This window comes from Manis pentadactyla, chromosome 4 (genome assembly GCF_030020395.1).
Source record: "Manis pentadactyla isolate mManPen7 chromosome 4, mManPen7.hap1, whole genome shotgun sequence".
Lineage (NCBI taxonomy): Eukaryota > Metazoa > Chordata > Mammalia > Pholidota > Manidae > Manis > Manis pentadactyla.
The window spans coordinates 122,305,135-122,322,356 of NC_080022.1; the positions used below are offsets into that span (position 1 = coordinate 122,305,135).

The window sequence follows — 17,222 nt, forward strand, 5'->3', positions numbered from 1 at the left end:
CTTTTGAAAAGCTTCTCCAGTGATTGTTGGGGTTTAACTGCAATTAGGAACCAGGACTGTAGAAAAAGGTCTAAAATGATGGTAACCAGTCATATCCTCTGTTGTACAGAAGCCCTCTGCCTCATGGCTGTAAAAGACACGCAGGATGATTGTGTGCACATAGGAGGGGGGCCAACAATTTAAGTGTTGTGGTGTGACGTCTTTTTGGGTCTCTTCCCACAGTGCTCTCTGTGGTTGTGCAGCTGCTTAGCTGCAGGTAAACCTAACTAAACACCACTTAGTTTCCTAATAATCACGTTTCTATCTTGGAGGAGTGCTCTGCCCCAAGGTGCTCAGAATGGAGTTTATGAAAGAATGGATGAGTTTTGAAGCCTGTTACAGATTCTGGAGCTTTGCTACTTAGCTTGCCTTCTCCCAAGAGTCATCTTTTCCAGCTCCTCTCTGACTTGTTTATTTCTAGGCAATGTGATGAAGCTGGAGGAACAGAAGTCAGAACTGGAAAGACAGCTAAAGACTCTAACTAAGCAGATAAAGGTGAGATGTGGTTATAGCAGAGAACTGGGAACCCCTTCCATCATTTTACTAAAATATGCCTGTCTTGGGTTTGGAAACCTTTGAAAAATATCCTGATAACTCTCTCTGGCCTGCCTCCTTAGTACTTTTCTGTGGCATGGGCCCTGGAACCACAAATTAGTATTGGCAGGATGTAAAATTAATGCAGCCATTCAGTTTCAGGATGGAGAACTCTGATAACACAAAGGTGTAATTCCCACCTGGGCTTTTCCTGGTATGAGTACTATTAAAGCCATGCCTCCCTAGGTCCTGCCCGGCCTGTTCTTCTTGGTGATGGACGTGGGGGACTCTGCCAGGTGCTGGCCCTGCTGGTGTCTGATGTGAGTGTGGGCTCTGGCATTTCCAGGAGGAGACGGAGGAGTGGAGGCGATTCCAGGCAGACCTGCAGACTGCGGTGGTGGTGGCCAATGACATTAAGTGTGAAGCCCAGCAGGAGCTGCGCACTGTGAAGAGGAGGCTGCTAGAGGAAGAGGAGAAGAATGCCAGGCTGCAGAAGGAGCTGGGGGACATGCAGGGCCACAGCAGGTTGGTCCTGAGCAGAGCTGCACGTCCGTGAGTCTGAGGGACACCCGCATAGTGCTTGGCTTCTCACTTAACCACCACGTGTGGGCCTTTGTCGTCTAGAGACGTAGTGCTTCTGTCTGTCTGTGCCAAACGTGATCGGCCCTAGGCTCACTGCCACTGCTGGCACCACAACACAGCTAGGGCTGTTCTGTCCAGTGCCTGGCCACTGGCCTTCTCTGGCCTAAGGGGATGAGAAAACTCATCACCTGCATACGGATGAAAGGTATCCTTTAGCTAGGTGCCTCCTAGGTTGAAAGAACAGAAGCTGCATCGGTGAAGCTCTCTGCGCTGTAATGTTTGTCAGTGCGGCAAAGTGTGCTTGAGTGGCGGCAGTGCCTTGTGAGGGTCCTTCCAGTGCAGTGGGAAAGGCTGGCCTTGCTCCCAAGGGAGTTGCCACCATGTAAAGGATGCATTCCTGCCGGCCCAGGGAGGTGCTTCTTTATTGACAGCACCTGTGGGCTACAAATAACCTGCTTCCTTAAAAAAGGATGAATTTGGAAAACACACATCTGGCTGATAGGAAACTCCCCACTTCTGTTCTTCAGGCAGAAGATCACAGTGTCTTGCCCCAGAAAGCTCTTAGAAAGCTCTTCTTAACAGCAGAGTTTCAGAGGAAGGTATTCCTCAAGTGGGCTCAAGTTAGTTATTACTTAAAACTTAAGTGGTTTACAAACAAGATAATAAACATCATTTATGAATGAATGCATTGTTATTTTTCCCCAGTCAGGAATAAATGTCCTTAAATTTAAGATTCTTGAATATTAGGAAATTATTTTGAATTTTCAGATGTCTTTCGAATATGAAATACTGTATTTAAAAATCCAGTTTAGTAAGTCCTGAAAATGATTGTGGGACATTTTCCACGATTGGGAGTGTTGTTCATTGGTTAGATTCTGAGTCTTTGGGTCTCATGTATTGCCATGAATTTCATGACGTTGGAAAGACTAGATTTCTTCTTGGATTTCTATTTTGATTCTCTTGCCAAACTTGTATCAGTCAATCCCTCATTCAATTGTCTATGACTTTTATATAAAACAGCCTCTAGAGAAAGATTAAGATAAGATGTGTTGCTTATTTTAATAAGTCCACTCTTAAAAATCAAGATTGCTGTTTTATAGTAAAACCTCTACCCTCTGGCCACCAAAGCATGTGGAGTTTAAGGTGAGGAAGAAACTAGGTTTTATGTTCCCTGTCGAGGTTGTTTTGGTTTGCGTTTATGTCTGCTTTTGTTCATTTGTCCATCTGTCTTGCTTTTATATCTTATGTTTTTAAAAGAGGAACCACATCGTAACTTGCATTGCTTCACATACATGTTGTTTTAAAGATAAATGATAAAAGACAAGTCCTGAGTTTCCGTGGTGGCCCTAAATAAGTTATTGTATGAGCTGTTGCATGTCGTACGTAGATTGTAAGATCCAGGCTACATTATACAACTTAAACCCTGATGTAGGATCTCTCTGCATGCAACTTGACAATTTAGGGTTCCATACATTATATCCTACGTCTTCAAACTTAGGGTCATTTTCTTTTTCTAAACACAGTATCTTTCTTTTTTGATTTTCCAGTGATTTACAAATCCACCACCAAAATGCAGCAACTGAATCCCTCATCACAAAGCATTTCAGAACTCTAGAACCGACACAACGCAGAGCAGGGCATATCACAGAAACCCCGTAGGTGTCAGTGCATTTGCTGCCCGTTGTGGCACCAGGTGGGGCTTCAGACTGCCGGTGCCCGTTTCTTGTCTGATTTTGCATTTTGACAGTCATCTAATGAGAACTCAAAAGTCATTCCTGGGTCAGCCAAAGCCAAACAACATGCAGAATATTCTCTGATGAGTTCCTCTAGGTATAACTGAGAGAAGGTAAGAGCATCTGAAAAGCACCTTGATTGTAACACAAGATTAACTGATTCCATTCTCATTTGGCATATATGGGCTGTCGAAAGAATATAGTCAGGCTAGTAGGTTGGAAAGCGAAGTGCCGGGTATGAATACAAGTTAGCATTTATTACTGATAACTCATTAACTAAAACAAGTAGAATATTATTTAACTTAGTATTTTAGATAATTCTGAAACTTAGTTCATTAGCGATCTTCAATGTATTCTTACATTGAAGGCAGAGTAATTGATCTTAAGGTACTTGGGAAAATGAGGCTCTAGTCTCATCTTTGCCACCAACTGGCAAGGTTTCCGTCCCAGACCTAGATCCTTCCTCTCTTAAATAAGGAGATAAGAGTAGGTTCTTTTTAAGGCCCCATAAGCTCTGCTATTCTCTGAGACTAATTGGGAGCATCAGGAACTCAAGTACCAGCCATGCCATCCTCCCAGTGCGATCCTTGGAACCTCCTTGTCACAATGGCACCACCATTTTTAGCTGGGCTGTGGACCTCACCTTCCTCCTCTGGAAATTTGAAAACGTCTTTATGGACCTGGAAGCGATCTGCTTTGTTGGACATGTATGAATTAATGGATGAAAGGATAATGAGTAACTTTTTCAACTCTGACTTCTTCCAGTTTTGAACCTTTAAGAGAAAGAAATTGAAATTAAAACTTCCATTGAAATTAAAACATCAAGTCTTTTTCCTGAGAAGTTGAGTGTTGGGGCCTGGCAGATGCAGAACACACATGCAGCTCAACTTCATGACTTGATGGGCCACACGCAGCCTGTTTAATAAATAACGCTGGCTAAGCAGAGCACGCCAGAGGCTTCTCAAGTGGTAGCAGGGAATGTCCTACACATTTTTTCTCTTAACTCTGAAGCAGTGAAGACCGTTACTTTTAGGGTGCTATATTCAATTTTACTGCTTATCGTATGACACCAATCAGCACCCACAGAAAGCATCTTAAAAAGGGATCATTAAAAACACTAAACAGCTGTGCCTAATTAACTGAATTAGTTTCTAAAATAGAATGTCGAAGATTCAAAATGTGTTTAGCTTGTGCCTCTGGCCCTCGCGTTGTTGCCACCTAGGCGAGCAGCTTGGCAGCATATCATTTGCCAGACCCTCTGGCATCAGCTTTTAACTCTGTGTGTGCACATGTGCTCTGCCCAAATGTCAGTTGCGTGCCTGTACCGCCCTCTGTGTTGTTCTTACAGCCGTAATGTCTCCCAGCTGCTCCCACATGTTCTGGAGCTGTCACTGAACAGGCAGGTATGGACATTGGAGCTGTCGATTCTTGAGTCACTAGGTCCCTTGTAGAGCATCCCCACCCTGATGGAGGGGGACCCGTTCTTACAGGGTCTCCTCAGCAGTGTCCGAGCAGACCTCACATTAGCACCTACAACTGTCGGGGCTTCTGGTACTTCATTTGGTCTTCTGTGAAGAAACTGGACCTCTGGTGTCCCAGCAAGCATAACCCTTTCACTCCCATGCTCCTTGTTTTTTCATAGATTAAATTTGCATTTATGGCATTAGATTGGTAATTCTAAAGAGCTGTATCTGCTTCCCTGCTCCCTGACCTCCATCTTTCCAGACATGCTTTGAAAAATATGGACGTGAGCTTCCCATAGATCTTTAGGATTTTTATGCCCTTGTAATAAAAGGAATTTCTTTTCTCTGTTTTTCTTTTTCGGCCTTCACTGTAGAGCAGTGGAGAAGCACGGGCTGCTCTGTGAAGTACAGCGGGCCTGACTGTGCTCATCGCGGACATCTCTACTTCACCAGTGCAGTTGTCCGCTGGTGAAGGTCTGCTGGGAGGAGCCTGGTAATGGCATTTTGAAGTCTTTGGCATTTTCTCTGCTTGAAGACCTTTGACCTCCCCCAAAGTTGAAACAGTAGGAATTAAAACACGGCAGTCCTTTCTGGATATTAGCTTTTCCCTGTGGGACAGTGTCGGCTGTGAATTCTACATTTGCACTCTGGGATCATGCTGCATTAAGTAACTCCCTCACCAGCCTTTCCCTCCCATTTCTATTTTTACAGCTCCATGGTCTCTGCCAGCTAGCAGAGAATCTGGCAGAAGAGACACAGCCCCACCCTTGCATTGCTGGGAAACTACAGCCATTTCTATATGAAAGGGGGAATAACATAGAGGAGAAAGTACCTCTGTAAAGAGCCAGATTGTCTCCTTAAAACATCCACTGTTTCACAGAGTCATTGCAATCAAGTCTCTACCTTTTTTCTGCATTTTGGAGTCAACTCATTGCAAGATGATCTTTCCCCCTCCTTTTTTTTTTTTTTCTTTCTTTTTCTCAGAAGATTCAGCAGTCTTTTATTTGGAGCATAAAATGAAGTTTTGAAAAAAATACTCCCAGTGTGCCGTGAAAGTTTTTCTCTGTGGCACTCGAGTATTCTAGGAGGCAGTGGCGGAGCAAGTCCCAAGTGCTGGCCCGTGCAGCTCATGCCTGTGTTTTCCCTCCTGGAGTTATTTCTATGCTTCCTTTTGAATATGGTATCTCATCATCTTGGAATTAACACTACTTAAGGCAAAACGGGAAGCCATCTGTGGGACATCTCACTCCGAAGAAGTTAGAAAGCACTGCTTCCTCTATGTCCGGTCTTCATTGAGCTTTTCTAAGCTGGGGCCTGACTTCATTACCTCATCTGCAATACGCCACCACTAAGTTTTGGGTTGAGTTCCAGAGTCTCTCTGTTGGACTCAAAACAAATAGATGTTGGGTTGATAAAAAAGGATGTAGTTAAGTCATATATGTTTTCATGGTGACAATGCTAATTGGAGCCTAACTGAAAACGGATGAGCAACAACTGCAACAAAAGCCTTATGAATAAAGCTTACCCAGGAAGCTTAAAGACTTAAAATCCAAAGGGTGTAATTCAGAGTGATCCCAAATTGGAGGTGTGGTTTTAGACCTTGGAAGTACTGAAGTCGTGAAGGGCTGTATCCGATTCTGCGACCTCCATAAGGCAGAACCAGCTGCCGCTGTCACGTGGGGAAGCAGCGCACAGTCCAGACAGTGTCGGGCCCTGAGTCCCCCTATCCAACAGGTGAGACGAGAGAACAAAAATTGACAACCGGAATGCTCTTCACCTCAGGAGGACGCTTTGGGGTGTCAAACTGGAGAGCACAGAATCACTCGGAAAATTTAGCTCGGTGATAGAGGGAGGCTGATGTCTTCTCTGTAAAAATAGTTTGGACGCTTGCTGGAATTGTCCTATCAGAATAGGAATTTATGTACTCGGAGAGCTTTTCTTCGGACCTCAGATTGAAAATTCTTAGAGTAATACAAGATTCATTTTCTGGGTGTTTTCAAATATAAACAGTAAGAAGAATGTAACCTCTACTTAAAATGCACAGCTGTGTTTGCATCCCATATTTTGATTCTGGGTACTGTTGGATATTTTTATATGAAGTGCTAAATAAATACTTTATTATTTAGAAGAGTCTGTTGCCTGGTTTCTCATCACTGGCCACATTTCCGCAGGGCTTTTGTATCATTTTTGTTCTAACTTTTCTAGTGCATGTGGTTCCAGAACTTGAAAGCCACGTCACATAACTAGAATTTGAGGTAGGCACAAGCGGGACTTTCAATACAGGTTGTATATAGGAAGTTGATTTTAAATACAAATGTAACTTTTTAAGTGATTTCATTATTAGAATAAGGGCAAGGAGCAAAAACACCAATTTTGCATGAATTGATTTTTAAAACAAAACTCTACCCACTAGAGTATCAGAAAATACAGCACATGGATTTGAAGTCTAGATTTGTCTTGCTGAAATGTAGAAACAAAAAGAACACTTGGTGATTTTAATGTATTGGATTTAATTATGAATTTAGGTATATAGGTAGCAAAATAGAGGTGTATAAAGGGAAATACTAATCTTTATACCCTTTTAGTACCATCCTGTAAGGCAATAAATGTTCACAATGTGTCTATTTTCATTTATCTTTCTTTTACTCATACAAATACATATAGGGTTCATTTTTATATTTTTCATAAAAATGAGCTTATGTGCTATACAATAGTCTGCACTTCCACATTTCACTTAACAATATATCATGGTCCTTCCAGGTCAGTAAGTATGAATTTAACTCATTTTTTTTTAGTTTGTTTTCATTAATCTACAATTACATGAAGAACATTATGTTTACTAGGGTACCCCCTTCACCAACGCCCCCCCACAAACCCCATTACAGTCACTGTCCATCAGTGTACTAAGATGTTGTAGAATCACTACTCGTCTTCTCTGTGTTGCACAGCCCTCCCCATGCCCACCCCCACATTGTACATGCTAATCGTAATACCCCCTTTCTTTTTCCCCGCCCTTATCCCTCCCCACCCATCCTCCCCAGTCCCTTTCCCTTTGGTAACTATTAGTCCATTCTTGGGTTCTGTGATTCTGCTGCTGTTTTGTTTCTTCAATTTTTCTTTGTTCTTATACTCCACATATGAGTGAAATTATTCGGTATTTGTCTTTCTCCGCCTGGCTTATTTCACTGAGCATAATACCCTCTTGCTCCGTCCATGTTGCTGCAAATGGTAGGATTTGTTTTCTTCTTATGGCTGAATAATATTCCATTGTGTATATGTACCACATCTTCTTTATCCATTCATTTACTGATGGACACTTAGGTTGCTTCCATTTCTTGGCTATTGTAAATAGTGCTGCAATAAACATAGGGGTACATCTGTCTTTTTCAAACTGGAGTGCTGCATTCTTAGGGTAAATTCCAAAAGTGGAATTCCTGGGTCAAATGATATTTCTATATTGAGCTTTTTGAGGAACCTCCATACTGCTTTCCATAGTGGTTGAACTAATTTACATTCCCACCAGCAGTGTAGGAGGGTTCCCCTTTCTCCACAACCTCGCCAACATTTGTTTTTGTTTGTCTTTTGGATGGTAGCCATCCTTACTGGTGTGAGGTGATATCTCATTGTGGTTTTAATTTGCATTTCTCTGATGACTAGTGATGTGGAGCATCTTTTCATGTGTCTGTTGGCCATCTGAATTTCTTCTTTGGAGAACTGTCTGTTCAGCTCCTCTGCCCATTTTTTAATTGGGTTATTTGCTTTTCGTTTGTTGAGGTGCGTGAGCTCTTTATGTATTTTGGATGTCAATCCTTTATCAGATCTGTCATTTATGAATATATTCTCCCATACTGTAGGAGACCTTTTTGTTCTATTGATGGTGTCCTTTGCTGTATAGAAGCTTTTCAGCTTGATGTAGTCCCACTTGTTCATTTTTGCTTTTCTTTCCCTTGTCCAGGGAGATATGTTCATGAAGAAGTCGCTCGTGTCTACATCCAAGAGATTTTTGCCTATGTTTTTTTCTAAGAGTATTATGGTTTCATGACTTACATTCAGGTCTTTGATCCATTTCAAATTTACTTCTGTGTATGGGGTTAGACAGTGATCCAGTTTCATTCTCTTACATGTAGCTGTCCAGTTTTGCCAGCACCATCTGTTGAAGAGGCTGTCATTTCCCTATTGTATGTCCATGGCTCCATTATCGTATATTAATTGGCCATATATGTTTGGGTTAATGTCTGGAGTCTCTATTCTGTTCCACTGGTCTGTGGCTCTGTTCTTGTGCCAGTACCAAATTGTCTTGATTACTGTGGTTTTGTATGAAGTTGGGGAGCGAGATCCTCCCCACTTTATTCTTCCTTCTCAGGATTGCTTTGGCTATTCGGGGTCTTTGGTGTTTCCATATGAATTTTTGAACTATTTGTTCCAGTTCGGTGAAGAATGCTTTTGGTAATTTGATAGGGATTGCATCAAATCTGTATATTGCTTTGGGCAGGATGGCCATTTTGACGATATTAATTCTTCCTAGCCACGAGCATGGGATGAGTTTCCATTTGTTACTGTCCTTTTTAATTTCTCTTATCAGTGTCTTGTAGTTTTCAGGGTGTAGGTCTTTTCACTTCCTTGGTTAGGTTTATGTCTAGGTATTTTATTCTTTTTGATGCAATTGTGAATAGAATTCTTTTCCTGATTTCTCTTTCTATTGGTTCATTGTTAGTGTGTAGGAAAGCCACAGATTTCTGTGTGTTAATTTTGTATCCTGCAACTTTGCTGAATTCAGGTATCAGTTCTAGTAGTTTTGGAGTGGAGTCTTTAGGGTTTTTTATGTACAATATCATGTCATCTGCAAATAGTGACAGTTTAACTTCTTCTTTACCAATCTGGATTCCTTGTATTTCTTTGTTTTGTCTAAATGCCATGGCTAGGACCTCCAGTACTATGTTAAATAGCAGTGGGGAGAGTGGGCATCCCTGTCTTGTTTCCGATCTCCGAGGAAAAGCTTTCAGCTTCTCGCTGTTCAGTATGATGTTAGCTGTGGGTTTATCATATATGGCCTTTATTATGTTGAGGTACTTGCCCTCTATACCCATTTTGTTGAGAGTTTTTATCATGAATGGATGTTGAATTTTGTCAAATGCTTTTTCAGCATCTATGGAGATGATCATGTGATTTTTGTCCTTCTTTTTGTTGATGTGGTGGATGATGTTGATGGATTTTCGAATGTTGTACCATCCTTGCATCCCTGAGATGATTCCCACTTGATCATGGTGTATGATCCTTTTGATGTATTTTTGAATTCAGTTTGCTAATATTTTGTTGAGTATTTTTGCATCTATTTTCATCAGGGATATTGGTCTGTAGTTTTCTTTTTTGGTGGTGTCTTTGCCTGGTTTTGGTATTAGGGTGATGTTGGCTTCATAGAATGAGTTTGGGAGTATTCCCTCCTCTTCTATTTTTTGGAAAACTTTAAGGAGAATGGGTATTATGTCTTCTCTGTATGTCTGATAAAATTCTGAGGTAAATCAATCTGGCCCGGGGGTTTTGTTCTTGGGTAGTTTTTTATTACCGCTTCAATTTCTTTGCTTGTAATTGATTTGTTTAAATTTTGTGTTTCTTCCTTGGTCAGTGTTGGAAGATTGTATTTTTCTAGGAAGTTGTCCATTTCTTCTAGGTTTTCCAGCTCGTTAGCATACAGGTTTTCGTAGTATTCTCTAATAATTCTTTGTATTTCTGTGGGGTCCATCGTGATTTTCCTTTCTCGTTTCTGATTGTGTTGATGTATGTTGATTCTCTTTTTCTCTTAATAAGTCTGGCTAGAGGCTTATCTATTCTGTTTATTTTCTCAAAGAACCAGCTCTTGGTTTCATTGATTTTTCTATTGTTTTATTCTTCTCAATTTTATTCATTTCTTCTCTGATCTTTATTATGTCCCTCCTTCTGCTGACCTTAGGCCTCTTTTGTTCTTCTTTTTCCAATTTCGATAATTGTGACATTAGACCATTCATTTGGGATTGTTCTTCCTTCTTTAAATATGCCTGGATTGCTATATACTTTCCTCTTAAGACTGCTTTTGCTGTATCCCACAGTAGTTGGGGCTTTGTGGTGGTGTTGTCATTTGTTTCCATATATTGCTGGATCTCCATTTTGATTTGGTCATTGATCCATTGATTATTTAGGAGCATGTTGTTAAGCCTCCATGTGTTTGTGAGCCTTTTTGCTTTCTTTGTACAGTTTATTTCTAGTTTTATGCCTTTGTGCTCTGAAAAGTTGGTTGGTAGGATTTCAATCTTTTTGAATTTACTGAGGCTCTTTTTGTGGCCTAGTATGTGGTCTATTCTGGAGAATGTTCCATGTGCACTTGAGAAGAATGTATATCCTGTTGCTTTTGGATGTAGAGTTCTGTAGATGTCTATTAGGTCCATCTGTTCTAGTGTGTTGTTCAGTGCCTCTGTTTCCTTACTTATTTTCTGTCTGGTGAATCTGTCCTTTGGAGTGAGTGTTGTGTTGAAGTCTCCCAGAATGAATGCATTGCATTCTATTTCCTCCTTTAATTCTGTTAGTATTTGTTTCACATATGTTGGTGCTCCTGTGTTGGGTGCATATATATTTAGAATGGTTATATCCTCTTGTTGGATTGAGCCCTTTATCATTATGTAATGTCCTTCTTTATCTTTTGTTACTTTCTTTATTTTGAAGTCTATTTTGTCTGATACTAGTATTGCAACACCTGCTTTTTTCTCTCTGTTGTTTGCATGAAATATCTTTTTCCATCCCTTCACTTTGTCTGTGCATGTCTTTGGGTTTGAGGTGAGTCTCTTGTAAGCAACATATGGATGGGTCTTGCTTTTTTATCCATTCTATTACTCTGTGTCTTTTGATTGGTGCATTCAGTCCATTTACATTTAGGGTGATTATTGAAAGGTATGTTCTTATTGCCATTGCAGGCTTTAAGTTTGTGGTTACCAAAGGTTCAAGGTTAGCTTCTTTACTATCTTACTGTCTAACTTAACTTGCTTACTGAGAGCTATTATAAACACAGTCTGATGATTCTTTATTTCTCTCCCTTCTTATTCCTCCTCCTTCCTTCTTCATATGTTGGGTGTTTTGTTCTGTGCTCTTTTTAGGAGTGCTCCCATCTAGAGCAGTCCCTGTAAGATGCCCTGTAGAGGTGGTTTGTGGGAGGCAAATTCCCTCAACTTTTGCTTGTCTGGGAATTGTTTAATCCCTCCTTCATATTTAAATGATGATCGTGCTGGATACAGTATTCTTGGTTAAAGGCCCTTCTGTTTCATTGCATTAAGTATATCATGCCATTCTCTTCTGGCCTGTAGGGTTTCTGTTGAGAAGTCTGATGATAGCCTGATGGGTTTTCCTTTGTAGGTGACCTTTTTTTTCTCTCTGGCTGCCTTTAATACTTTGTCCTTGTCTTTGATCTTTGCCATTTTAATTATTATGTGTCTTGGTGTTGCCCTCCTTGGATCCCTTGTCATGGGAGTTCTGTGTACCTGTGTGGTCTGAGAGGCCATTTCCTCCCCTAGTTTGGGGAAGTTTTCAGCAATTATTTCTTCAAAGACACTTTCTATCCCTTTTTCTCTCTCTTCTTCTTCTGGTACCCCTATAATGCAGATATTGTTCCATTTCGATTGTTCACTCAGTTCTCTTAAAATTCTTTAATTCCTGGAGATCCTTTTATCTCTCTCTGCATCAGCTTCTCTGCGTTCCTGTTCTCTGTTTTCTAGTCCATTAATGGTCTCTTGCATCTTGTCCGTTCTGCTTTGAAGTCCTTCCAGAGATTGTTTTATTTCTGTATTCTCCCTCCTTAGTTCTTGCATATTTCTCTGCAAGTCCATCAGCATGGTTATGACTTTTGTTTTGAATTCTTTCTCAGGAATATTGGTTAAATCTATCTTCCCAGGTTCCTTCTCAGGGGAAGATGTCGAAGCTGTCTGGGTTAGTCTTGTCTGGATCAAATTTTTTTGCCTTTTCATGTTGATAGGTGCAGTGGTATGCTATTGAGTCATCTGTTAGCTGGGAGAGCCAAGATTCTTTCCACTTGCTCCTGGCCTTTCTTTACTGGGACAACTGCAACCCCTAGTGGCTTGTGTTGGGCAGTTGTGTGTAGACTGGGTCTCTGTATCTTGCCCGGCCGGTATGAAGGAAGCTCCCTTGGTGTGGGAGTGGCCAGCCTCAGGCTGCTGCTCTGCTATCGCGGGGCCCCGGAAGGGTAATGGACGGGGGGCTGTTTGTTGCCCAGGGGGTTAGTGCGCCCGGAGTTCCCTGGAATTTCCAGTCACTGGACTGTGACCTGGAATGCTTCTGTCCAGTTGTGGCGTCCCTGTCCCTTTAAGACTTTCAAAAAGCACTCGCTTTTCTTTGTTCCAGGGGTGCTGGCTGCAGGACCCGCTCACAGATCTTACTGTCCTGCTTCCCTAGTTTCCAGCACCCCACGCATGCAGTGTGTCTGCGCTCTGGTGCAGATGGCTACAGCTGGGTGTTTAGCAGTCCTGGGCTCCCTCTCCCTCCCCGCTCCGACTCCTCTCCTCCCTCCGGGAGCTGGGGTGAGGAGCCTCGGGTCCCACCGGGCTGCGGCTTGTTTCTTACCCCTTTCACCGGGTGCTGGATTCTCGCAGGTGTGGATGTAGTCTGGCTGTTGTCCTGTGTCTTCTGGTCTCTCTTTTAGGGATAGTTGTATTTGTTGTATTTTCAAATATATATATGTTTTTGGGAGGAGATTCCCACTGTCCTATTCACTCCGCCATCTTGGCTCCGCCTCTGGTTCTGCTTTATTTTAATGGGGTTCTTAGATTGCTAATGTCATTTTTACATCCAGCCTTTTGTTTTAAATTATCATCTTTCATAGATTTTTTTATTTTCTTGAATTTTATTCTCAAGGCAGATGCCATCCAGTGTCTACTTCTGTTTCCTGTTATAAATTTACAAGTGTCTGTCCTCCGTTCAGTGCAGTCATTATCTTCATTTTATATTATGAAGTATATCCATAGATTGGGGCATATTTCTGACCATCGTTTATTTGTGCTTAAACAGATAAAAGTGTATTAGGGCCTGACATTTGCCCAAGATCAATGTCTGTAGATTCCACTTAGATTTATATTCACTTTGCCTGCTGACTCTTAAAATCTTCTCATATCTTAAACTGCAAGGCAGGTCCCTTAAGGTAAACTTATGTTACATATCGGAGACCCACAAGCTTGAATGAAGTACAGAGCAGGTTCTTAGTGACAGAAATTCATCTGTGTCCAATTTTGTCTCTGTTTGCTGAAACTGGAATATGGGAGTGAGTTTTCCAGGTCAAGTTTTGCTTGGCCCACTGCCATTTCAGGTTATGTACGGTGGCTCTTCCTGATCTGCCCTTTTTTGCTATTGTCCTGTGTGCCTGGGATGAACCATCCCTGGCCTCCTTGGGCTGTCATATCGTCATGCCACTGATCCTTTGCGGGAAGACTGTTGTGCCCACTTTCTGGGCTGGTCATGTTCCTCTCAGTCCTGGCCTTCTCGTATGGAGGACACTAGTGGGGTTTCCCAGTTCTTCCTTTTCCTTGAAAGGGAACTGGGGACAATAAGCCTTTAGTATTTTCTTTCCCTTCCCCCTGCCCCTTTATTCTCTATGGGGCAGAAATTCTTCAAGGTCTAAGGCTGTAGATGATGTCTCTCTGTGGCTTCCAGTGCTGAGGCACAGTTCTTAGGTATATTTTTTTGGTTCTTACTGTTGGGATTTGGAGATTAAGATGTTTTCTGTTCAAACTGTCATTTTACCGTGTTGGTTTTTAGTGTGGTATATGTGTTTATACTGGAATTTGGAAGTACAAGTAACTAATTTCTGTCTCATCCTAGGGCTTCAAACTTCTTTTAGATTTGTTTCATGCATAACAATAAGAAATACTTTGAGAAAATTGACTTAGGGCATAGAATGAACAAATCCACTGAGGCAGGACATAAAAGGAGCAGAACCCAGGTGGTTAGGCTTGTAGTCCAAAAGGCGGGTGGGTGGAGGGAGCTATAGAATATACACAGCGCTGGAAAGGCCTGGAGCTGAGCTCCATTCAGTTGTTCAGGAAAGAGCTTGTAAGCATGTTGTTGACATGACCGATCGCCTGCTGGTTGTGAGGCAGCAGTGATGTCATGTGCCGTTTCCAAACAGAATTACCTTTCAGTACTTCAAAAATAATTACATGGAAGAACTCACATGTTCTGGGGTCAAATTAGATGAGGCAAAGTGGTGTCCTGTGTGAGGAAGTGCTGTAGAATTCCAATACCATTTGAAGACTGTTCTATAACCAAACAAGGAAAGCAATGAATTAGAGAGATTAGATAACATTTTTAAAAAAATAAGAGATAATTACAGAGCATATGTACATATATATGTTTTAATTATAATGGAGGATATGTCAGGCCTCCCGGCACCAAGGGAGCAGTGTGGTCCGCAGGCCTCCTGACCCACGGCAAGGGGGCGGTGGTTCACGGGCATCCTGCCCTGTGCTTGTGTATCTGGTGACCTACCTGCGACTATCGTCTTTCTCAGACACGGGTTATCACTTCCTAAGAGCAGATTATTGCATAAAAATAAAAGCAATGAAATGAATATTGGTAGTATTTTTCTTAAGTATATGTTAAAAATTTTAGGAAGACATACCATCAAAATTTTTTTTGAGCCCTTTGTGCCTCTCACAGGACACCTATGCATTACAGAAAATTTGAGAAAGGCACGGTCAAGTATATTTGCAACCCAGATTGACTGATCACAAGCCATGTGACCTTTGTCAGTTTCTCATCTAAAGTAAGGGATAATAGCTTGTGGAGTTTTTGTGAAAAATGAAATCAGATAATGTTTGTGAGATACATAGTACTTACTGTGCAGTTATACACGTTTTTAATGGTAATTATTCATTTTTATCATAGTTTTACATGCTGGAAGAGGATGAAACAAATGGCTCATTTTTGTTGTTTTAAATGTGGCCCCTAAACATGAGACAGGTGTTTGATCTGAGATGCAGCTGAAAAAAGTGCAAACTGTTAAGTGCTGTAGTAGAAACAAATACATTTGGCTTTTGAAAGATGGTATGTTTGCATACAGTTGTATTTACAGTACCATGTAAGCTGTACATTTGGGTATAATTTACGGGATGTTCAAGGCTCATTTGAGTCTATTATGATTTTTACCTTACAGATTGACCTTAGAACCTAACATCTGTCTTAGGGGCAATAGCTGGCATTGAACGCATGTTAACTGATAGTGGTACTTTGCACTTTTTCCTTTATTTAATGAATTTCCTGCAGAACTCCTGGCTCTATGCTTAAATATTTCTTAATACCCTTTGTAGAATACAGAGTTCTTATTCTTCCTTGGAACAGATGAAATGCAATACTTCGATATTGCTGGAATTCTTACTGGTTGATCTCAGACAATTCTAAGGCTGATGTAAGGCATTTCAAGCCTGTTTATGATTAAGGTACTAATAAAAACTAGTAGCATTCTTAATAAGTGTTTTCTATGGTTCTTCAATTCTGGCTTTGTTTTGTGAGTACCTACACACGCACACATGCGTACATACATACATGTACACACACACACACACACACATTGCTGATAGTTAATGTGGTGGCAATTTGTCTAATAGTTTCTCTAATCTACTTAGACAACTTACAGTTTTCTCATACTGACTCTTACTGTTCTAGCCAAGCTGACTGATCCTTTGAAGTACTGTCTTTGCTATCTGGAGGCAGGAGTACTGGGAACTGGTTCTTACAGCCTTACTGTTCTCTTGTGAGATCTAAATGAGTATTCCTATATATCATTTGATGTTCTGAATCCCAGAAAAACATAGATAAATGAATGGAGTATCTCAGCAGAATGCAGGATTCTGTATTTTATTCTTATTAAATTATTAAGGAATGAAGTGAACATGAATTTTTAAAAGTGGTCTTCCTTTGATGGATGTCCTAAATTTCTGCAGAGCCCTCTGGGCAAGTCATTTAAATGGACTGGTGAAAAGGTGGTATACTTTGCTTCTGACCCTCTGAGAATAGATGAGACGGGTGTTTGATCTGAGATGCAGCTGAAGAAAGTGCAAACTGTTAAGTGCTGTAGTAGAAACAAATACATTTGGCTTTTGAAAGATGGTATGTTTGCATACAGTTGTATTTACAGTATGAGAGGCTGGACAGAAATAGATTTTTTTTCCTGCTCATACCTAACCTGATTTCATTCTCTTTCTGCATGTCCACTACCTGACTCTACTACGTAACACAATTGGGAAAATACGAAAACAAACCCCATTCAATAAACAAAATTTTTAACCCAACCTCTTTCAAATTTCTGAAGGGACTGATACTCTTTCCAAAGAACTCCTCAGTTCGTAGATTTTTTTTTTTCACTCAAAAGAAGAGGCTCCAGAGACGAGAGTGTAGGGCAGTGTGATTTAAGTGTTTTAAGGACAAGTTATTCAACTGCAGAAGTTTAGGAATAACTAATTTCAAAAATATCAGTAAATAAATATTTTAAACTTCCAATGATCTCTTTAAAATATACTACCAGAAATACTGTATTTGAACCATTCTTATAAATTAGTCATCTTGCAAAACAACTGAGGCAATTTGATATTATAAAAAGAGCAGTGATTTAGAAATCAGACTAGGAGATCTTGTCTTGGCTTATTTGCAGGGAAATTAAATTACATGCTGAAGTCCCCTGAATGGGGAAGCCATACATGAGAGGATTAAAACAGATGATCTTTTGGTAAAAGATTCGCCTATGGATCTATGCTTGAGTTTAGAAACGATGTTAGACACTGTCTTGCCAGTGGGTTTCAGCCCTGGGCAAGTTCACTATGGATTCAGTGAGACCAAAGAAATGACA

At 40.9% G+C, this 17,222-nt stretch overlaps 1 protein-coding gene across 12 annotated transcripts in view; it reads left to right on the forward strand.

The window, feature by feature from the left end:
* The window catches only part of SPECC1 (sperm antigen with calponin homology and coiled-coil domains 1), a 296,321-nt gene that overhangs the window by 214,684 nt on the left and 64,415 nt on the right, over positions 1-17,222 (forward strand). For 8 of the 12 annotated variants that reach the window (XM_057500817.1, XM_036920665.2, XM_057500818.1 and 5 more), the window contains 2 exons: positions 461-534; positions 920-1,098. In XM_057500817.1, the coding sequence (XP_057356800.1) occupies positions 461-534; positions 920-1,098 (253 nt within the window). Of the gene's footprint in view, positions 1-460; positions 535-919; positions 1,126-4,236; positions 4,292-4,725; positions 4,845-5,062; positions 6,482-17,222 lie in introns of those variants that run through there. The other 4 variants (XR_008997143.1, XM_036920673.2, XM_036920676.2 and 1 more) reach the window with 4 other exon arrangements.